Source organism: Aspergillus novofumigatus (assembly GCF_002847465.1).
Source record: "Aspergillus novofumigatus IBT 16806 chromosome Unknown P174scaffold_6, whole genome shotgun sequence".
Classification (NCBI taxonomy): domain Eukaryota; kingdom Fungi; phylum Ascomycota; class Eurotiomycetes; order Eurotiales; family Aspergillaceae; genus Aspergillus; species Aspergillus novofumigatus.
The window spans coordinates 2,628,265-2,649,491 of NW_020194279.1; the positions used below are offsets into that span (position 1 = coordinate 2,628,265).

The 21,227-nt window shown below is 49.0% G+C and overlaps 9 protein-coding genes across 9 annotated transcripts; 4 read left to right on the plus strand and 5 right to left on the minus strand.

The window, feature by feature from the left end:
• Positions 1–230: 230 nt before the first annotated feature.
• P174DRAFT_453471 (DIM1 family thioredoxin-like protein) lies at positions 231–1,110 on the minus strand (the record flags this gene model as incomplete). Its single annotated transcript, XM_024829161.1, has 5 exons — positions 231–464; positions 523–765; positions 831–878; positions 931–964; positions 1,030–1,110. 5 exons carry the CDS (start codon positions 1,108–1,110, stop codon positions 439–441), a joined length of 432 nt encoding a protein of 143 aa, XP_024680846.1. The 3' UTR covers positions 231–438.
• Positions 1,111–1,920: 810 nt separating this feature from the next.
• Positions 1,921–2,825, plus strand: P174DRAFT_444294 (60S ribosomal protein eL22). The gene is made up of 4 exons (XM_024828047.1): positions 1,921–1,998; positions 2,180–2,215; positions 2,282–2,478; positions 2,537–2,825. Exons 1-4 carry the CDS (start codon positions 1,981–1,983, stop codon positions 2,661–2,663), a joined length of 378 nt encoding a protein of 125 aa, XP_024680847.1. The 5' UTR covers positions 1,921–1,980; the 3' UTR covers positions 2,664–2,825.
• A 214-nt stretch (positions 2,826–3,039) lies between these two features.
• rex3 (putative RNA exonuclease Rex3) lies at positions 3,040–4,968 on the minus strand (the record flags this gene model as incomplete). The annotated part of the gene is made up of 1 exon (XM_024822613.1): positions 3,040–4,968. The coding sequence occupies one exon, from the start codon at positions 4,966–4,968 to the stop codon at positions 3,040–3,042; it is 1,929 nt and encodes a 642-aa protein (XP_024680848.1).
• Positions 4,969–5,718: 750 nt separating this feature from the next.
• P174DRAFT_375000 (lipase ROG1 family protein) lies at positions 5,719–7,158 on the plus strand (the record flags this gene model as incomplete). Its single annotated transcript, XM_024822607.1, has 2 exons — positions 5,719–5,759; positions 5,850–7,158. 2 exons carry the CDS (start codon positions 5,719–5,721, stop codon positions 7,156–7,158), a joined length of 1,350 nt encoding a protein of 449 aa, XP_024680849.1.
• Positions 7,159–8,034: 876 nt separating this feature from the next.
• P174DRAFT_423388 (phosphatidyl synthase) lies at positions 8,035–9,430 on the minus strand (the record flags this gene model as incomplete). Its single annotated transcript, XM_024825123.1, has 4 exons — positions 8,035–8,220; positions 8,280–8,469; positions 8,523–8,996; positions 9,057–9,430. The coding sequence occupies 4 exons, from the start codon at positions 9,428–9,430 to the stop codon at positions 8,035–8,037; spliced, it is 1,224 nt and encodes a 407-aa protein (XP_024680850.1).
• Positions 9,431–11,815: 2,385 nt separating this feature from the next.
• P174DRAFT_374346 (uncharacterized protein) lies at positions 11,816–13,894 on the minus strand (the record flags this gene model as incomplete). The annotated part of the gene is made up of 1 exon (XM_024822571.1): positions 11,816–13,894. One exon carries the CDS (start codon positions 13,892–13,894, stop codon positions 11,816–11,818), a length of 2,079 nt encoding a protein of 692 aa, XP_024680851.1.
• A 1,898-nt stretch (positions 13,895–15,792) lies between these two features.
• P174DRAFT_423390 (YqaE/Pmp3 family membrane protein) lies at positions 15,793–16,156 on the minus strand (the record flags this gene model as incomplete). The annotated part of the gene is made up of 3 exons (XM_024825124.1): positions 15,793–15,814; positions 15,873–16,007; positions 16,140–16,156. 3 exons carry the CDS (start codon positions 16,154–16,156, stop codon positions 15,793–15,795), a joined length of 174 nt encoding a protein of 57 aa, XP_024680852.1.
• A 1,405-nt stretch (positions 16,157–17,561) lies between these two features.
• P174DRAFT_394063 (uncharacterized protein) lies at positions 17,562–19,240 on the plus strand (the record flags this gene model as incomplete). Its single annotated transcript, XM_024823618.1, has 3 exons — positions 17,562–17,636; positions 17,728–17,786; positions 17,830–19,240. The coding sequence occupies 3 exons, from the start codon at positions 17,562–17,564 to the stop codon at positions 19,238–19,240; spliced, it is 1,545 nt and encodes a 514-aa protein (XP_024680853.1).
• A 370-nt stretch (positions 19,241–19,610) lies between these two features.
• P174DRAFT_433641 (H(+)-transporting V0 sector ATPase subunit c) lies at positions 19,611–20,546 on the plus strand (the record flags this gene model as incomplete). The annotated part of the gene is made up of 6 exons (XM_024825819.1): positions 19,611–19,627; positions 19,740–19,752; positions 19,891–20,020; positions 20,083–20,239; positions 20,312–20,415; positions 20,482–20,546. 6 exons carry the CDS (start codon positions 19,611–19,613, stop codon positions 20,544–20,546), a joined length of 486 nt encoding a protein of 161 aa, XP_024680854.1.
• Positions 20,547–21,227: the final 681 nt, after the last annotated feature.

Consider the following 21,227-nt stretch of genomic DNA (forward strand, 5'->3'; position numbering starts at 1 on the left):
CGTAGGTGAGAAATCGCCGCAGTTGTCCAATTCAGAGACCATCTGCGATCCTCAACTTAATACTTGTCGATGGTGGAGCAGGAGGTTGGTCAATATAGCATCATGTAACCAACAGGGCAAGAGATCCAGCGCCTTACGTGACTAAGACAAGGAATAGCCCAGGTCTCAGTTGTCTACTTTAGACCACTTGACAAGGTTCTGGTTCTTGTTTACTTGAAATGAGTATAGTGCAAAAGTCTTTCTCAATCGGTCCTACAAAGTGGATATCGACATGGAACAAGATACTCGCATCATAGTAAGAATTCATGATTCATAGTCACATCTCATAAACAGAAAGATAGACCTGAAAGGCATGGAGCAACTGAAGGCCTCTCAAACAAAGAAAAATGAGGTCTGCTCTGAGCAAGACTAAGAACGGAGCCAATCGAATGAAAACGTCTAGTAGCGATATCTAGTTGAGTAGTCTGCAGAAGCGTTAGTTTACAAGTTCGAATGAGATCAACAACAAAAGACAGAGGTTACCTTTAGGACTCACGACGAGACCGCGTCCTTTCTTAGCACCCTTGTAGATAGTTTCAATAATGTCGATCAACTCCTGCTTATCCTCAAGCACCCAGTTCAACTTGTTGTTGTTACCGGTGCCGAAATCGCACATCATATGCTTGTTCCTCCAGAAGAACATGATCGTCATGGGGTCGAAAAGTTCGTACATGGAATTGAATTCAGGTACCTCGTCAATGTCGCAGAGGTAGATTACCGCGAAGTCTGATCGCAGCCGTCAGTACCATCGCCTGTGGCTCAGAGCAGAGAACATCAAAGACCAAACTTACTCTTCACACGCTCAGCGATCTTGAAGAGTACTTCATCTTGGCGCATGCCTGTCCGAGATCAGTATTGTCCATCGGAAAAGAGAAGGGGCAGTAATCCTACAATCAACGTCATGATCCCGACCAAATCTAATAACCTACGTTTTGCGTGGCCGATGTCAGTCTAATGGAAAAGGAACCCAACGCAAATTTGCGCACGTACCACAAGCCTGTCCTCCTCCGAGAGGATGGCCTGATCAACATGCCAGGCAGAGCGCAGATGTGGCAAAACAACGGAACCCATGTTGCGATGTGCTAGTAAAGAGTATTGCTGATGGGTTGCAGTTGTAGATGATTTCCCAGCCTTGCCGTCACGTGCAATTCAGACAGTCGAAGCTGTGCTAGTAGTGAGTGAAAGCTTGAGCTTGAATGCTCCTTAATACGCTACGAGAAACTAGGAGATAAGCTTCTAGAATTTTCGCGCAGATTTAACTCTCCATTTCGTTCATCTAGACTACATCTGTGATATCATAGTCAGGTACAGGCCAGTCGTCAATGTTCAAATCCAACACCTCTCAAGAACCCCATTTTCTTCTCCAAACGGTCGGACAAGCCGGCCAGATTGATGAAAAAAGGTAGTTCGCGTCAATCGGGGGTAGTGTAAGCCCGATGACACTGTGTGGCGAGGCATGCGCAAGCACAGAGGCCTCACCACTGGGTCCAAAAATGAGATTAATCAGTGTTGTGTTCCTTAGAACACTTTCAGAGATTAAACTGAAAAGAACAGATACTACACTTGATCTAAGCCAAAAGGCAAAGAGAGCTGGAGAAGAAAAGAAAAAAAGTTTAAAAGGATGGGGGTCGCGAGGACATATATACTTGGTTAAAGTGGTCCGTGCGGCACTAGCCTGCTAGCCTCGTCTTTTCGCGAGCCAAGCGAGGTTCAGTCAGCAGAGTCAGCTGATGTAACTAGCCCTATACTCAGTTTCAAGCCCTGGTTATTCCTAAATCAGTTTAGTCGCACGCACCGCCAACCATATGCGATCACGGTGAAGACTCCACTGCTTGCGAAGAGTTTCATCTACACTCCTCTCTCAAGGCGCAGGATAATCACCTCTTTGCGACCACATACTCCCTCTTCATCCTCCCAAAAAAACACCCTCCATCAGTCACAATGGCCCCGTTGCTGTATGTTATCACTCCACAAACTGCTTTGCTGTTCCTCCGTGAGGACCGGTCATGATGCGCTTCTTGTCTACAATCGCGGATTTTCTACAAGTCAGCAGTTGTAAGACAGAAGATGTTTATCATGGACCTCCTCGGGATCCGACTTATGGAACAGTAGGCTAATGGCATTGCTTTCTCGGTAATAGGCTCGTGGTCGCAAGGCCCAGAAGGTCACCAAGAAGGTAAGCAATGATCGCATTCAAGATTCAACGTCCCGATGGATGGGTTGCTAACATTGATTCCTCTAGTACATCATCAACGCTTCGCAGCCTGCGAGCGACAAGATCTTCGATGTCTCCGCCTTCGAGAAGTTCCTCCACGACCGCATCAAGGTCGAGGGCCGTGTTGGCAACCTCGGTGACAACGTTGTCATCTCCCAGGTTGGTGAGGGCAAGATCGAGGTTGTCACTCACATCCCCTTCTCTGGTCGCTACCTCAAGTACCTGTAAGTCCATTGTGCACAGCTTTGAGCCCGAGAAGTCAGAGGTCTAACGGTTGCGCAGGACCAAGAAGTACCTCAAGAAGCAGCAGCTCCGTGACTGGCTGCGCGTTGTCTCCACCTCCAAGGGTGTCTACGAGCTCCGCTTCTACAACGTCGTCAACGACGAGGGCGAGGAGGAGGAGGAGTAAATTATTCCTCAATACCGAATCAAAAAGTTCAATATTTTGGATTCATGGACACTCGTATGAGGGGAGCAACTTCTTTCGGACGGGGATGTGCTATGGGTCTATTCGAGTAATAGACGTGGTCGATGAAGGATTACGTTCCGGCTACTGGTGTTTGGGCTCCAGGATTGGGTTGACTCACAATACCTGAAAAGGTTGTGTTTCACCTGTTTTATGTTGGGCTTGTCAGTTATGGGAGTTTTCCTTCTACTCATGACGTTATGACTGGTAGATATGAATTGACTCGAACTATTGCCCGAATTTATGCTTCAAGTCTGCGTAGATGCTCGGTATATGCTTAATTTTAGAATTATTTTGGGTATCATTGATTTCAAAGCCATCACTCCGTATCCTTTCTTTTGTGGCCGGCCCCAGGCCCAAGCTTCGAATCCTCTGCCGCGTCCTTTGCGCCAGGCGGAGGTATGAGCTTACTGTCCTCTATCCGCCATCCCTTGGACTTCAAGATCTTCCACGTTTCAGCAGCCTTGACCCTGACTAAATCACCGGTAGCTATCGCGTCTTCTTTGGAATCATGACCTTGACTGCCTTTTGTTTGAATGTCTCGATCCAGATACTTCTTGACGAGAGCTTTGAGGCCCATGCGAATCGGCAGCCCTCGTGGGTGTGGATAGAGCAGCACGGTATCGATAATTGTTGGATGTATAATACGGCAAGCGTTGAGGTCGTTGTCGATTGCATGTCCAATCAAAGGTGTATCGGGTTGTAAAAATTTGAACAGGAGCGCACGTGCTGCTGCTGGTGATTCCACAACCTGCAAGGCGCCATCCTCAGTAGCGGAAGGGCTGCTAGTGCCATTATAGGGAACTGCCTTTTGGTAATGCTCGGGAAACACGCCTGAGAAGCGCGAGTTGAGGTCCAGAATTTCGCCCATGGGTCGAACGAGAACGTCCAAAAGGAGCTTTCCTTGAGGCCAGCTGACGGCAGTTAGACGAATGAGCTCAAGTCCGAGAGTTGTGTATCCCATCTCGCAGTCGAAACAGACCGGCTGCTGGGGCCCTTTATCGGCCTGGGTTGGTGTCTCTTCGAACTGAAGGATAGACGCCAGGCGTTTAGATTCAGATACTTTGAACACATGCGTGTTTCCCTTGGTGCAGCCAGATGAAGTCCCGATGGACTCGTTGCAGCAAGGAAAGTATGCTTCTCTAGCACCGGTGATGTGGTCTGTTTGTCTTCTCGGTGGGTAGTATGGCTTGCCAGGATGGTATGTGCATTGACCTCCAGTGGTCAATGAGCCGTCTTCACGACGGCCAGGAAAGACTTGAAATCGTCCGCCACATCTATCGCACTTCTCCCAGCCTTTTGACTCGCTGACTCCCCTCCGTGCACTCTCGACTTCTTCTTTTGTAGGCTTCCTGGTCACGTAACCATACTGTTCGAGTCCTTCCAGAGGTGTGATCAGCTTACTAGCAACGGCAATTTCTTCATTTGCACTGAGTCCAGTTTCGAGTGCCTTGTGTTGAGCGTTCTGTTGGGTTGGCTCAATCTTATAATATCGCTCATTCAGATGAGCTTTCACTTCCTTCTTCCATTCTTCTAAGCTCAGTTTTGGGAGCTTAACAATCCGAAGTTTGATGACGTTCGCATATATGCTCGGGTTATCCTTTGCCGCCTTCTCCTCTTCATCCAGCGCCATTGTCACAAGCTCATGGGGAGATAAGACTAATGGATTATCCGTACCCCCTTCTTCCTTTACGAATCTCTCATTGAGGGCACACATAGCGGCGTGGAGCTTTGTCAATATAGAAAGTCGCACACCATGAGTCGCAGGTGCCTTTGGGAGCATGCGCGGGTTCAAACTTTCTCGAGGAGCTCGTCTAGGTGGGAAACGCGCTTTGCCCTCCAGAGATGCGGGAGGAGCATCTTTCTTTGCCGAAGACTCTTTCCGCAACGTTGGAGGGGAGACTTCGCGGGTCATCGACTGAAGCTGACCAGCGCGTCGAGTTGTTTGTTCTGGTTCGCTTCCCGTCACAGTGTTTGGAGCAGGAGCTGGTTTCATGGATTCCATTTTAGGATCTGACAAGGCTTGAGCCTTTTTCACGGCAGTCTTTGGTGGAGTCTCCAGCCTAGGCTTCTTTGGAGGCGGACCTGACTCGTACGCCTCTTCTGGTGCTACAGGCGTATCTTGGACATTGCTCTGATTAATTAAGGAAGAGCTCACGGGGTTGTGAGAAAATATGCAGGTCAGGAGAGAGCATTGTTGACCTTCCGGACAAGGAACGTCCTTGAACAGCCCAAGAGGCGTAAACATGATGATACAGTATCAACCAGAGTAGATGTCACACTGATACAGGTGGCGATCAAGTTCAAATGCAGATCTCGAGAAGTGAGACTGTAGTCAAAGTAGACTGAGCTCGGTTGGATGGAACAAGTCAGTCGAAATCCATATCAAATTAAGAGTGATGCTGAGGACGCATCTTCGTCGTTGACCCCTACTTGGGATTGAGTCTGATGATTATGTCCGAGGTAGATTTTGAGGAGCACTCTTCGCTGCTAGCGCATTAATCCGTAATATGCACATTAAGCTGAGAATAGCAACTTTCATATATTCATATCCTCGCTTTCAAAAACATCAAGCTCATTAATGGCGATACGGAGGCGTGTCCCGTGTCCGAAAAAACGTGAAGAACAGCCTCTCAGCTGGCTGGAGTGGGATATGGTAGATATTCAAGAAACAGGGATCTATCAGCTGATAGGAGCCCTAGCTCGATATAATCGGAGGATTATTCGCAGAGTTGGTTAGGACGAGCCATTTGAGCAGGGTGTTTCTGGTCTTCGGCTGCACTCCTACCAAAGCGATGAGCACGTTGCAAACCGAACAAACATACATGATTTATCAGCCACCGGTGGTGCTAAGATCCCTTATCTCCGGTAATCAATGAGATCAGGCAGAAGGATGATAAGTTGCAAATGACCTGGTATTTAAACAACTGACCATGGCCAGGAATTCTTTTCTGCTATACTGCTCACAGAAGGGAATCAATACTAACAATCTCATGAAATGGCGCAGAAGGTTGACCATCTTTGTGTCCTAGTCCATGGGTAAGTCTTGCTCTTACACCAGCTGCCACGAAGGCGTTCTTCATCCGCTAAGACACATGGATAAACTGACTGTGGCGATGCATATTCTAGGCTCTGGGGCAATCCATCCCACTTGGACTACCTGGCCGCGTCTCTCAGAGAGCGATACGGAGAAGACCGTCTCTACATACTCGCCGCGAAGAGAAATTCTGGGAATTTTACCTACGATGGAATCGAGCTCGGAGGGGAGCGACTGGCGCATGAGATCGAAGACACTCTGGGTGCCTTGGCTGCAGAGGGGACCCATATCAAAAAACTCAGCGTTATCGGATATTCTCTAGGAGGTCTAGTCGCCAGATATGCGCTGGGTTTGCTACACGCGCGAGGATGGTTCGACAAGCTGGAGCCCGTCAATTTCACCACGTTTGTGTCGCCACATGTCGGTGTGAGAATGCCACTTAAGGGTATTCGAGACCATATTTTCAATGGCTTGGGCGCCCGGACACTGTCCATGTCCGGCAGGCAAATGTTCATGGTTGATGAGTTCCGAGATACAGGAAGGCCACTGCTTAGCATCCTCGCTGATCCGGATAGCATCTTCATTCAAGCCCTGGCAAAATTCAGAAACCGTTCAGTATACGCGAATATCGTCAACGACCGTTCGACGGCTTTCTTCACGACCGCTCTTTCGACGACGAACCCATTCCAGGACCTAGAAAACATGAACGTCAACTATGTGAAGGGCTATGAGCCAGTCGTCATTGATCCTGATAACTACTTTCTGCCTCCGAAAAAACAAGAGCCGCCATCATTTGTTTCTCGACTATGGCAACAGGTCAAAGGCACGTTAACTCAGGTGGCAATTTCGCTGCTCGTCATGGTGTTTGTCCCCATCGGCGTTGTACTATACCTCGTAAATGCTGCTGTACAGACGTACCGCAGTCACCAGCGTATTCGCCTCCATGAAGACGGAAAGGCAGGAGTACTTCTCTCCAACTACCGTGTGCCCGTTATTGTGAAGGACATGCAAAATGCAGTCGAAGATGCCTTTGAGAGCGCAAACGCGATGCAAGATCCGGACTACCTACCAAACTCTCGTAACCGTGGTGGAAAGGAAGAATCACTCCCGCGAACACCTGCCGTCAGCAAGACTGGGGCTATCGAAAATCAAATAGATACGCCAGACGAGACTTCTTCTTCGTCTCCGGACAAACAACGCGATTCCACACTGGCTCTAACGCCAGCCCAATTCTCCATCATCGAATCACTCAATTCCGTGGGATTCCGAAAATACCCGGTATGGATCCATAATCACTCGCACAGCCATGCAGCCATCATTGTGCGAATGGCGAAAAAAGGATTCGAAGAGGGCAAAGTCGTCGTGAAGCATTGGCTCGACAACGAATTTGACATTGAGTGAAATACCCACACTGAAACGCGGGGATTGATCTGTGCGGTATTAAGTGGGCCAAAAGTGGAACACCCCACGGAATCATTGGGGTATGCCATGACTCTGTCTCCATCCCCCACGGCCATTTCCCCTGCAATCAACCATGGAGCATCAAATTAAGGGGCTAGTAGGGACTACGGTTCCATTCTAGGCTCCCTGCATTTCTGGTGCAAACCGACCATCCCCGTGGCGCCTAGTCTCACCTCCGCATCCCGGCTTTCTTCCTGACATACGCAAATGGAACTGACATGCATATCAGGGATGATACTAACTTTATGATTTCGGATTGCCGTTTGTGGACTTCCGTTAACCCCCTGTCCATTGTGGCTGCATGATTCCATAGATGGCGTTTTTTAGGTCCGCTTAGCTTCAGCCTTGTATAGCCGCCCATGACGTTGCTAAATTACATGGGTTGTGAATTCCTACGTTTCGAGTCCAGTACTCGTCTGGTTGCGTGCGATTGTTTAGCAGTGATATCATGGAGTGGGACTCTGAGCCTGCATATATATGGTTACATACTTATTTAATGATAGATTTGAAGATATTTGAGATGAGTAATCTGATCCATGCATTTATAAAGCTTTAGTCCTAAGTAGCCAAACTCGAACCGATGGGAATCTATAAGTGATGAAATGTCACCGAAAAAGCAGAACAGTCTGAAACGTAATAGCCCAGTCGCGTATGGGAATCAAAATGTGGAATAGATAGAATAAGATGAGGTATAGGTGTCGGATGTAAGGTAGTGGGGTGATGATGACGGATTCAAGGGATATCTGAGGTATGAGGGGTAGAGACCATGCAAATTTAAGGGGAACGCGAAATAAGGAGACCAGTCAGGACACAGGACTAGTGCGTCGCGGCTGACTCGGAGTCAATGCCGGAATCCATATCAGCATCATCCTCGATAATGGCAGACTCATCGACCTGCTTCGACATCTCGCGGTTCATGGCGAACTTGACGGCCTCGAGCACATTAGCGCAGGTCTTCTTGGGCGGATACCGCGGGATGGTCCCTTCCTGGTACACGCCCGTCTTGACAAGGATGGAAAACCAGTTGCAATCGCTTATGCGGTCGAAGTCGTTGGTGCCACGGATGTCGGACTCGGGGTGTCTCCGACGAAGTAGACGGTGGAAGGGGCCTTGTCGATGCCGTGGGTATCCTTGCGCCATTGGCGGAGGAGGCGGGTGGCGAACTGGTACGTGCCGAGCTGGGGCTTGCCGAATGCGACGGTGGTCAGTTCCTTGCCAGTGACGGCCTTGTAGAGGGCCTCGAGCGAGGCTCTGAGAGCACCCATGCCGATGCGGACGTGCTCGTGGGAGGTGGACCAGACGACATCGTTGTGGGAGAAGAAGATGGGGGGCCCTCGTCAAATGTCTCCGAGCGGGTGCCTAGGTATCCGTTCTTCGACATGAGGACGTCGAGGATGATCTGCTGGTCCCCAGCCCAGTCCCGGCTGTCGGCGAAGACGAAGATGGCCTCGATGGGCGTCTTGCTGAAGTCGCGGACGCGTGAGTTGTTGTATTCTTCTTCAGTCAGCTTTCGGAATGGTGTCGTATCCTGTCGTGTCTTGATGATGTCGCCTGGGGTGATGACGTCCTTGAAGCCGTAACCTTCGGCTACGATCCGGCACTTCTCACCCTCGCCGCCGACCACAAGGACTGTCTGGTATTTCTCGGCCATCTCTCGCATGGGAGTGTGTCCGCAGATGAACTGGCCGGGTGAGACCTCCAATTCGAGCTGCCGGCTGAGATCCAGACACCGTTCCTCTTCGGTCTTGCCTCCACCATTCGTTACGAAGATGTAGGGACTAGATTATGGAGTTAGTAAACTATGATGTGTTGAAGGCTTATCGGGAAGAAAAACGTACATCTTGACGCCGTACGGGTTCTGGCCGTTGATATACTTCAACGCATCGACAGCCTCGGGGATAGCCTGACCTCCTCTGATGAGGACACCATCGATGTCAAATGCCAGAGCGAATTCATCAGCTGTCGTGAGATTACGGGTAGTCCTTGTGAGGGGTGAGGCGACACGAGGAGACTCTTCCTCCGAGGAAACTTCTTCATCCAGGTGCTGCTTTGCCATCGCCATCTCAATGGCCGTGTCATGGGCATCGCTGGAGGCCATCAGATGCTTCGGGGGCACGACGACGTTAGGTCCGCCATACAGGTCGGCCCGAGTCGCATCGATGCTGGAAAGCCGGCGCACCCTCTGGGAGCCGGAGCCGTAGGTCGCAGCCATTTTTGGACGAGTCTTGAGGAGATTGGGGAAATGTGGTGGGGATCAGACCGGGTGGCGATGATGGATTGGTAGACTAGGGAGTCAACTACACTGCAGAACAGGGGGGCCTGAGGGGTGTGGACGATGAGACTGATCACCAAGGCAATCTTCTCTCAAGGAATCGAATCTGGTGAGGAGTATGTCAAAATAAATGGAGAGTGAAGGAAACTGATTCCGCTGTGCGGAGATGAGACTGTGGGGATAAGCGGAGCAGTATCCGACTTATACCAGTGGTACAGATGTAGGAAAGAGGGCTGGAACCAAAGTGCTAGGTGTGGGGATGGGGAGCAAGATGATGGAGCAACGAGCTGAAGATGGACATCAAGGCCCATTAATATACAAGTGTCGAGGACTCGAGGGAGGCAGAGTGGAGGACAGATGCTTGGATCAGAACCCAAGCGAACACCGATGATGCAGTCCGTGGTTGCGTTATCCACCGTGGATGGATGGCTCAATCGATCTGGTGCAATCGCGGTGAAGCATGAGCATTGTTATTTGTTGTTGCAATGTAATGCCGCCCATACTCGAGGATGACGGTCTCCACTGGGCCCCAGACTTTGCCTCCATTTCTGCGCCATCCGAAACGGCTGGGTAGAAGATAATTCGCAACCGTTCTTAAACTCAACCTTCATTTCTAGGTGGGAGTTAGTCAGGATGCGTCTACCTTGGTTCAGACTCGCCCATCATTATTCACCTGAAAATGAGTGTGAGATCTGATTCATTTCAAGTATATACGGACAATGGGTTTGTCGCAGTCAGAGGGGGATACGAGTCGGCCTGCAGTAAAGTTACAAGTGGAGCCTCTTTGCTTCTACTACGGTAGGTGACTATTTCCATCCTATTATTATTATGGATGAGCTTAAGAGTAATTACCTCTACGGGATAGTGTATGCTTTCCTTGTCTCAACTATGCGCACTATTTAGAGAAGAGACCTGTGAGATCAAGAGAAACGCAACCGCCCTCCTCGTAAGCCAAGCACGATTACGGAAGTGGGTCAGAGACTTCGAACAAAGAAACTTCTGATTGGCATCAGCCTCCATAACAAACACATCCCTGCCGATATTGATCCTACCTTACTCCATAATAATGGTCCTTCCCTAGGGATAAGCTAAGTACATTGGTCCTTTACCTCACTCCTACCTCCCGCGGTGACACTGCATTCCGTTCCGTCTATACTCGCGCCGAGTCCGCAGAGAGGTATCCCTCCATTGGCAGCATCCCGCCCTAGATAACAAGAACCATGCTATATTAAGTTCGAGGTAAGACTGACTCAGTGAGAGATTTAATTATTCGTCGTCTGCAGTCACCATAGCTTATCATCATCGTCGTCGTCCGAGCACAATTTAGTAATTTGAGATCGTCCCATGCAGTGACGTCATGTCGGCGGGGCGCTCGCCTCCGAAGTATCACCCATATCTAAGGTATCCAGAGGTATCTGTACTTACGATAGGGAGGCGGGGTACGGACTATACGGACCAACCGTACTTTACACTTCTTATACACTCTCAATAGGTATACAGGCAAGAATGTATCTAATATTGTTCATCTCGTTGATACCTGAGATGTTTCGGTATAGACATGCAGAGAGCATCCCCAAACGAAACAACAGCCGTCTTCTGATGGAGACCTGCAGAGCAGTACGATTGGTAATTCAGGTACAAGTAGGGAGTACCTAGGCGGAGGTATACATTCTTTCTCTCAGCCACAGTTCCCCCTTTGCATGTGGTGGCGCCTCTGGATTGGACGAGGACAAGCACCTGTTACGTCCTATGTTTAGGATTTATCGTATGATGATGTATTCCCAGGTAAACCTATATCACAGACTGACTCCGAATGAAAATTCGGTGAATGATTTTGTGTTAGGGTTGTTGGTCACTCTCTGCATCGGGGCTCTGGATATTATACATATGCCTCAGCACCTGGTGGTTAGGGTATCGTTGCATGAGTCGACATCGCTTTTCAATGTTTGTGGTCTGAGGATAGTCATTTGAGATCCAGCTCATGATTCCGGATTGATGCTTTTCAATCTATCATCTGATACTTTGTTACACTAAGAGAGTAAGGAAAGAAAAAGGTTTCATCAAGAACGTGCAAGTTCCTGGAACATGATTCAGTGCCCCTCCTCAGAACGGAACCAGCCGCCCAGTCCTATTTCATTTCGGACACATGAAGATGATGATAGAGAAGAAGCAGTAAGCGAGCAAGCATGTGTGATGTGATGATATGTTACAGGGTATTATCAGCATATATACTGAAAGTTCAAAGCTCTTATGGGAATGCGTGTAGTAAGTGGATACAGTCATAACGCTTCGACTTTAATAAGAAAAGGGAAACGGAAAGAGCATCTAGTCCACGCGCAAAATTAGGTCAGAGCCTCGCCGTGCCGGTGTCAGGTTGCGGCCCCAGGACACTGGTTTCCTCCGCGGCGTAGCAGGTGCCATACTCTCCACTGGAAAGCTGGGGTCAACAGGGAGTTTCTTGGGCTCGTGGTCAGAGTACTGAGTTTCAGAACCGCGGGTCTCTAGCCAGCCGTCCTCGGGAGAATATGGGATTCTCAGGGCGTGGGGTTGCGGCTTGCCCTTGCGAATCTGCACTCGTTTAATGTCATCACCTCGTACAATCCGAGGTCGGGAGATGATCTCCTGCACAGGAGGAGCTGCGGAGAAGGGCATTCTGGGATTCGGCACAGTAGCACCGTTCCCAAAGTAGCCGCCACCATCGTTCTTGCCAGCGTTAACTGACGGTGTGACCACCTCCCTTACTGGAGTGAGTGGCTTGAAGTCGCCAGAATGTCGAGACTTTCGACGGAGCTCCGAGCGGTCATTGAGGCTGATGGTCTCGAAGCCGTCTGTTGGGGCTTTTACGAGATCATCGTGCGTTACAAGCTCGACTGACCGACGTGCAGCTCCACGAGTTGATTGCCGCCCATCACTCTGACCGTATCCTGTGCGTGGATTTAACCATTGACTGTCTATGTAATCTTGCTGATCCGGCATTTGGGCCTCCGCATACCAGCGTGGATCATTGCAGATTTCTGCTTGTTGGTAGTGCGCAATCCTTTCTCCAGTATTGGCGAAGACCGGCTTCGCTCCATACCCAACGTTCTTTTTGGATAACGGCGCGTTTCCCATTCCATATAACATTGCGCGTGGGTTAGATGGTAATCCCATTGTTGGCCTATACTGCTGGCTGCCATTGTGTCCGCTTGTTCCACCCATGGAACCCTTGTTTTGGCTCGAAGACCCAAGAAGGCTTCGAGGTCTCACTGCATCCTCTTCGAACAATGTGTCACTGCTCATGTGTCTCGAGGGCTTGTGGCTGCTCCATCTTAGTGGCTTTGGATATAGGTTCATGTTGGGCTTATCCGGTAATAAATCGGAAACCGTGCGCTCTGAGGTCTGACTTGGGGAAGCGCCAAATTCGGAATTCGTTGACACCGCAAAACCGATCCTGTCTGGACCATCATATGCAAAATGATAATCATCAGGGCCCGTAACCACGACTGCTGGATTCCGGGTTGCCGGCTTGAATGGCGACATTAACCTCGCTGTCTCGGAGTTGGATTGCTGGCTTCCCGCACTAAAAAAAGGATTGGGTGGCCCTAGAATTGGACGTCGAGGAAGCGGCAAGCCAAAGTCTGGAGGTTCCGACATGACACCTCCAATCTCGAAGAAATCTCGATCTTTGATTTTCTCATGCTGACGCCGTATCCTCCTGCAGCAGAAGAATATTATAACCCCGAGAATGAAGAATCCAGCAACTCCAGACGTGACCGAAACACCAATTACTGCACCGGCATTGAGGCCGCTGCCGCTACTTGTAGCAGTCGAGCTGGACGATGCTGGTTGATCGCTAGTAGTCCTTGGGGATGTTTGTTCGATGTGCGTTACTGTCAAAGGGGTTTCAAAGCTGGCAAGCGTGGATGATGTAGAGCTCGATGTAGTAGCCTTGGTATCTGTTGTGGTCATTGTTGTGGTTGATGTCGTCAACAATGTTGATGGTGATGTTGTTGCGGTTACCTCTGTTGTCGGGTAGATAGTGGACATGACTGTGGCGGTTATGGTAGCATGTGTCTTTAGAACGGCGCCAGCTACCGAGTCACAGATGTTATAGACATCGGAGCTCTCGGTCACAGCCATGGGACAGAAGGACAGGTTGCAGCGCAAAGCTGCCTCGCCTAGGGTATAACCACTCCTCGTGTTCGTCCTGCAAAGGCAGTCTAGGACTAGGCTGGCGCACGCGTTCGTTGGGTAATCCGATTCTATGAAGATTTTGACGCAGCTCAAAGCACATCCTGGAATAGACTCGAGCGGCGAGGAGGCCACGGACGCCGTACGTCGAAAGTGACGGGAGCCATGTGCCACACATGATGATATGCACGAGATCGCTGCGACAAAGCTCCGTCGAACTAAGGTGAGGAGCATGTTGTAACATTCCTGAATCCGGTCAGACCACTTAGGCATTCAGATTGACGAAACCTTTTCGGTGAAGAATATGGGTTTGCAAGAGGAATCTGAAGAATGGGGACGGCTGGACATACCGATCCTCACCTTGATAATCGCACTGCAAAGGAACTAACACCCCAGAAGTCATGAGTAAAGATGTAGCTTCATTCTCAGATGCCTCAGCACACAAAAAAACGGAAGAGCCTGGTGCTCATGAGTCCGATGCTGAAGAATCTGGAGTTAAGCAAACGGAAAAAGAAAGAGAAGAAGGATCGAAGGCCGCATGGCGCGTAAAATGGATGCCATCATTACAGTTCATCTCACTTTCTCATCCTGCTGACGCTGTTGCCGGCGTCAAATGGGAAAGTCGCCTGCTTTCGCCATGGTGCTGACTGGCTACACATCAGAGAAGCCCGATATGTGAAACAAGACAGCGAGGCTGAGCGTCTGTAGGCGCTCTAATGGAAAATGAGACACAGTTGACGCCATGTCTAATCCGTGAAAGATATGTCTGAGACAGCATGAGCAAAAGCTGGCGCTGTGGTAGGAGAAAGGTTGAGGGACTGGCTGAATACGCGCCGTGTTGGCGCTGTTAATGCAAGTACCTCGGAATTTCCTCTTGGAGTTAGTTTTGCCCTTTGTAGTTTGGCGCCCCCATATATTGTCCAGTAAGGATGCATCGTTTCTCTGGTAACTTTTTCTTCATAGTCCCATGGCCCATCGTTTAGACGGAAGATTATCAGAAAGGTACCTCGCAGCGAGGGTGAAGAAGATATGCAACCAATCGTCCGCGAATTGCTGAGTGCTTGTTCCTAAGTAAGGTTTGAATAAGTCGACGCCAAATACTATCCACATGGCGGCCTTGCAAGTTACTGCCAGAAGAATTGGATCCTCCTGAACTCACAGTGTTATGGCCTCTGATTAATGAGCGAGTCATTCGAGGAAGGGTGTATAAGTATCAACGGAACGGTAATCAGGTAGCAACTTTGACAGCGAGGAAACCGCAGCTACTGTTGATCCAGGATGTGCCAAATGTTCGCATCTTGGCTGGAAGAGCGACCAACTGCTCAAGGAGTCCTAGGGTCAAAGTAGACGGTTAAGTGGACGTTGCCTGATTTTAGTAGGACTTTGGCAGATCTACGTAGACAAGATTCAGTGGAAATTATGATCTTCTGACTGTATACTGCAGTCAGTGCCGCGCAAATCTATTGGCGATACTGGGCGGCACCTTGACCTGGCGTTGTGCTATCTTATGCTTTCGTACCAGGAGGACCTGAATCTACTTTAAATTTTGAGAGACCAATAGCGTGTTTATAGCTGAAGTGGTTGCCATCTTCCGTTACTTGTCCATGGAATGGGAGATAACACCTACAAAGACTTTAGAAAATTGGAAACAACTGATTGTGCGTTTAAACTCGTTATTGAACAAATATTTGTAGGTCGATAATTTATGTCATTGCCATGATCACGTGAAATCACCGATAACAAACCAAGAGCAGAAGCCCACTGGGAGAAATGAGCTGGTATCATCCGAGTTGAAGACAAGAAACATAGCGCAGAGCAATAATGGAGATAACGGGATAGAGCAGAAGATATTAGGCCGTATTGCAATAATTAAGGTGGTATGGCACGATCAAGTCTCAGCATTTGAGCAGCAACTGCCAAGACTAGTGGGGCTAATCTCGACCGGCGCTCCACGGAACCTGTTGACGACACCGCTGTTTGATCATCCGTAGTGTATCAATAGACATCGCATTCTCTTTCGCATCCAGGATTCATAAAAGCTGACAGGATGAAGCGAGATGGATTTTCGTTTGCGATTTTCGGTAGATAAACTCAAACGGGATGAAGGTGGTCGACTAGTGGTGGAGCGCGCCCTAATACTTGAATATGATGTAGCTGCGAACTTCGGTTAGCTCTGGAAGCTAGGCAACCACAAAAACAGTTTAGTACATACAAGGCGTGAATGATACCGGGAATCCAACCCAAGATGGTCAGACAGATGTTGATCAGAAGATCAGCACCACATCCTCGCTCAAGGAAAACACCCAGAGGAGGCAGGATGATCGCAAACAGGATCTTGCAAATGTCTCTGTAAAGCGAGAGAACAATTAGCACCTTCTTCGCCCTCAGTGTATTTTTTTAGTGCTGAAGTTCGCTCATCATGGGCGAGTACCACCAATGGCCGTAGACCAGCAAGAAAGGAACAAGGGGAGAAGCTTACGAAGCAGTGAAAGGCATCTTGATTTAGTGGTCTGTAGGGTGACAAGGGAAGATATCGAAGGAGTAATATGATGGATATTTGAGGAGGTGATGAAGAGGTAATTTCAGAAAGGTGACAGCAATAGTAATGATGGGGAAAGGGTTGGCAAGGAACAGGGCGGAAGCTGCTTCTTAAATCATCGGCAACACATAGGGTAGTGCAACCTCAGGACTTGCTTGAGGTACCTTACCTACCTAGGTACCTCCACTAACGTCAGTCAATCTTGTCTTTGCCTTGCGTTACTTTTGCTACATATGGAATCGATAGACGTCTATTTTTATCAATTAATTCATTAAAATTGTTATCTTCCATGTCAGAGATAATCTTAATACGAACTTACCTTTTTTTTCTCTTTTTTCCAACGCAACATTTGGGTGCTGAGTATCCCATAGCCTCATACCAAGCCCATACATACATCATCCCTTTTGCAAGCTGAGCATTACGTCATGCTTTTACCGCCCACCTGTGGCTCATGTCCGTCCAGACTGACTCGATTGGTGGATGGCTGCCGTTGACGATTTGATATTCCGCTGCCTAGAACGGTACCTACTTAGAACCCTTCCCTAAGTCCTTCAAATTAGGTACCTTAATCTGGTAAGGCTGGCGATCTCTTAGGGTTGAAAATTGGGCTTAGGAAACACGGCTTAGTGGAATATCGTAAAAGAAGAAAGAGGATCCGTCGGGCGCCTTTTGCGTTGATGCTACGTGTGACTGCAAGTTATGCTTATTCCATCATAAAGGTGGCTGAGAATATTAGCCACATGACGCTCTTTAATTGAAATACTATTACTCGGTACCTACGGAGTACTCTACCTTATCTCTATGTGGCAGTGTGGTTTTATTCCTGTTGCCTGGACCTATGTCAGGACTGTCCTTAGTTCGAGATCTATCTCCCAGATTTTTCGTTCGCTCGAGAGAGGTACTTGAAGCGAGAAAGATGTCATAAACTCACTCCTAGAATACTAGCAGTTCTACCGACGGCCAATATCTATATAGGATCAATTGAGCCCTCATCAGTTGACTTCAATAGTTATCTTGTCCCTTGGGAGTCTGCTTCATGCTCGGGGCCTTGGTGCGCTCGGCATGGCAAATGGAGAGGAAATAGGAAGAGCTCACAATACTAGATAGAAGGAGGACGTAGGATCAGCGCTCACATATATGCTCCAGATGAATGATATGCAAATGATGATAGACGTGCCAATTCTACCTCGCCATTCTCACCCTTTGTATCTACAGGGTATCATGTCTTGGCGTGCGGGAAAGATCTGTTAAACTGCGCAAGATGTTCTCCGCATACAGAAATTATCAAATTTATCAACTGGGCACTTCTCTCGCCAGCTCAACTTTCTTGCACATCTACTGGTCATCCTTGTCCATGCTTTCATGGCGATGAGACTCGGGTACGTCCCGCTCTCCATGTCGACGCAGCGGGCAATCAAGTCAGTCCCCCTCCAGCAGGTTCGCAGATGCTGTCAAGTACAAGGGAGGGAAAGCCCATATCACCTACACAACGGCACAGCAAGAAGATGGTTTCAGACTACAAGCACAGCAGCCCCTGATCATTTACCCTTCGCCTACACATGGCTCACAAAGACACCCGAGCAGATCGTGAGTGCTCTCGCTCTCCTCCTTGGAGCAGCTAGCTAAACAGTCAAGAGACTCCAGACGACGTGCTTTCGAGCTTACCTCCGTCCTCATCGCTAGCAGAAACAGGAAATGTTCCGGTCCTTCTCGCCACTCCCTCTTTCGCTCAGTGGATAAATCCCGACAGCCAATTCCTCGAACAGTGGATGAACAGACTTTACCAGATACCTACAACATTGGCTTCTCCAGGTCCCATCCACGCTATCCTTGCTGTGGTCGATAGGATACCAGATGCACGTCCACCGAAAAACTCCGACGGAGTCATATCAGACTCCGAAGGATTGACAGTCACGATCGCGCAGGCAAAGGATATAAATGCAAAAGCTGCTGCGCCCCGCCGGGCCAGAACAATGGGAACAGAGGAGGCCGCCCTTTTGTTCTCGATTGAGACCAGTCTTCCGAGTATATCTGATCAGACTCGCAGGACCGTTCATGAGGTTGGTTTGCGACTCGCCAACACCATTTTTGTCAATGGTAACGACAATACTCTTCTCGGAACACGCTGGGTTTACGATTCTTCAGCAAGCAAATACGTCATAGACCAGTCAGTCTCCTTGTCGAGCTGTGTAATAACGAATTTTGCAAGGAGTCTGCAAACCTCTTGTGGAGTTCCGTTGTATCCTGTCGGTCAGAGAAGAACAGTCATTTCTAGCATGGGCAATATTCTCCGTCAAGTTGCGAAGCACGCTGATGGCAGCTCGAACGAACCGATGCCAGCTTCATCTGAACTGGAGAAGGAGCTTCCCCGTTACATTGCAGAACACAACATTGCTGAACAGAGGGTCTCTGTTTGGGCCCTGGTCGAGAAGCCGGGTACCGACGTTGTACTCAGCGGAACTTCTACTCAGGATCGCCTCGTCCAATCAATCCAGACCGGTGGCAAACTTCACCGTGTTATGAGTGGTGGAGGGGGATGGGGTAAGAAGCAAGGGCTGCTGTCATTGGATCCGGAGATGAGCTTTTTGGAAGCAAAAGAATACGGAGAGCTGTCAGTCCTTGATCATTTATTCCCAGGTGATGGCAGGACCCCGGTCCAAGAGCCACTGCCCTTTGAGCAGCCTACAATGGCAATGGACGATTTGTCGTCGCTGTCACAAGTTGCTAGTCCAGGCGACTACGTTCAATTCTTCGTTTCTGTTGAGCCAGGCCAGACGCACAGTGGCCTTCGGGCATTGTCAGAGCTACCTCAAGGGAGCGTTTCGTATCATTTCGGTATGGTTTCTGATGCAGATATGCCGGCAACCGAGGCTACTGAGCACACAGGTCTGATAGCCGTTCCTCGCTATTTTGGCGCTCTATCGGAGAAAGCAATCACATACTTCCAGCCCAAGATTGAGGCAAACTCCAAAGGAGGTGTGCTTGGAACCAGCACCAAGTGTGATATTCCTGGAAGTCGAATTGAGATGACTTTGGCATAAGATATCTGAACTCAAACACATGTAATAGCCCACAGGCGTGTATATTGTACAATAGACTCTACTGGTCATTTCACGCAACATTACGTAGAAAACTCATAAACTCTTCTCATGGTTCAAGTTGGTTGACTTGACCCATCACTATTGTCGATCTGCCAAGCCGTAATCACGTGGCAGCGCAGATGGTAGCTGAGCCTCTCCGAAGCAACCAGCGTGTTCGCCTTGACCTCCAACTCCATCCCGAAACCCAAAGCCTTCGCATCATCGCAACGATAGCTTCTGCAGTCCTTAAATCGCCCGTTGTCGATCACTTACATCTCCTTGAGCTTCACAAATCACATTTTTGATAGTCCGACCGGTTCGATCTTTCAAAATGGCCACGGAACTTTGGTACGTAATCACTTCATCTGCTCCTTTTCAACTAGCTACTGCTCGAATCCCGGTCAACCCCTGCATCAATTCCAGCAACCGATCTTAAGTGCTAATGATTTCACCTGAATAGCCCAGTTTATGCTGTGAGTATTCCGCTCTTCCACAGCCACCGATACGAGAGCTCTTTTCCGTACTCCCACGGATAGCTTCGTCATTGTTTCTCCAGCACTTGGAGCAATCTCACTCGCGTCTTCAAATACAGTCAGTACTGACTCTGATAGCCCTTCTTCGGTGCTCTCGGCTGCACCTCGGCCATTGTCTTTACCTGCTTCGGAGCTGCCTATGGAACTGCCAAGGCTGGTGTCGGTGTCTGCGGGATGGCCGTCCTCCGGCCCGACCTGATTGTAAAGAGTATGTTTCCGGCATCGTACCGGTTTGACATGTTGGATGTGTTCACTGATGGCTTTCCATAGACATTGTTCCCATTGTCATGGCTGGTATCATTGGTATCTATGGACTGGTCGTATCCGTCTTGATCGCAAACGACTTGAGTCAGAGTATTCCTCTGTACACAGGGTTCATTCAGTTGGGTGCAGGTCTCGCCGTCGGTCTCGCCGGTATGGCAGCTGGGTATGTTCCATCACAATCTCCTTCCTTGGATTCTATTTCGTTTGTCCCTGAACTGACCTTGCTCGCCTGCAGCTTTGCCATCGGTATTGTCGGTGACGCTGGTGTCCGCGGAACCGCCCAGCAACCCAGACTTTATGTCGGCATGATTTTGATTCTGATTTTCGCTGAAGTGTTGGGTGAGTACCATGATATGTGACTCTTCATAGCTTCATATCACTAACCGTCGCTCGTTCTTTGTGCAGGTCTGTACGGTCTTATCGTTGCTCTTCTCATGAACTCTCGCTCGAGAATCGACGCCAAGTGCTAAACGGGCACTCTATCGACTCTCACGAATGAGAAGGATCGAATCACTATCAAGCGAGATTAGCCCGCCCTCTTTGTGTGTACAAATTGCATTTTGGGATGTGGGTTGCTCAAACACCATGTAACGAGATAATTGACCTTATGTCTCGGACATGGTAGCAGGATCTGCTGTCCATTGTCCAGGCTAAGGTACGAAAACTGACTTGAACGAGGGAGGTGGATCTGGGGCTCTTCAACTATAAATGGACAACAGATATAATGCTGATGTGTTGGCGGCCGAGAGATGTAGACTAGGAAATTGGGGTTGGTTCACAGACTCTGGTAGATACATCGCAGGGCCAACATCCGCGGTGAACTTGTACTTTATGCGAGTTTGTTGTTGTGATCCTAGCTAGTCTGGGTCATTTCTCTTGCAATGCTGAATGTTTTTGCTTTTTTCCCGTTATTTCCATGTATGTTCTTGTTGGCTGGCTGGCATTCTTATTCCTGTTTTTCCAGCTTTCGAATATATCATTGCTATCGCAACTACACATTTATTAAACCTGATGGCGATCCGTGCAATGGTGAGATGAAGGACGACCGTTACACTGGGCGACCTTAGCCCGACACGTCGGCAAGCTGAATAGGACGCGGATTTCAAACCATAAGTGGAAAGAGTCAAGTATATACTGCCATTATGGTGATG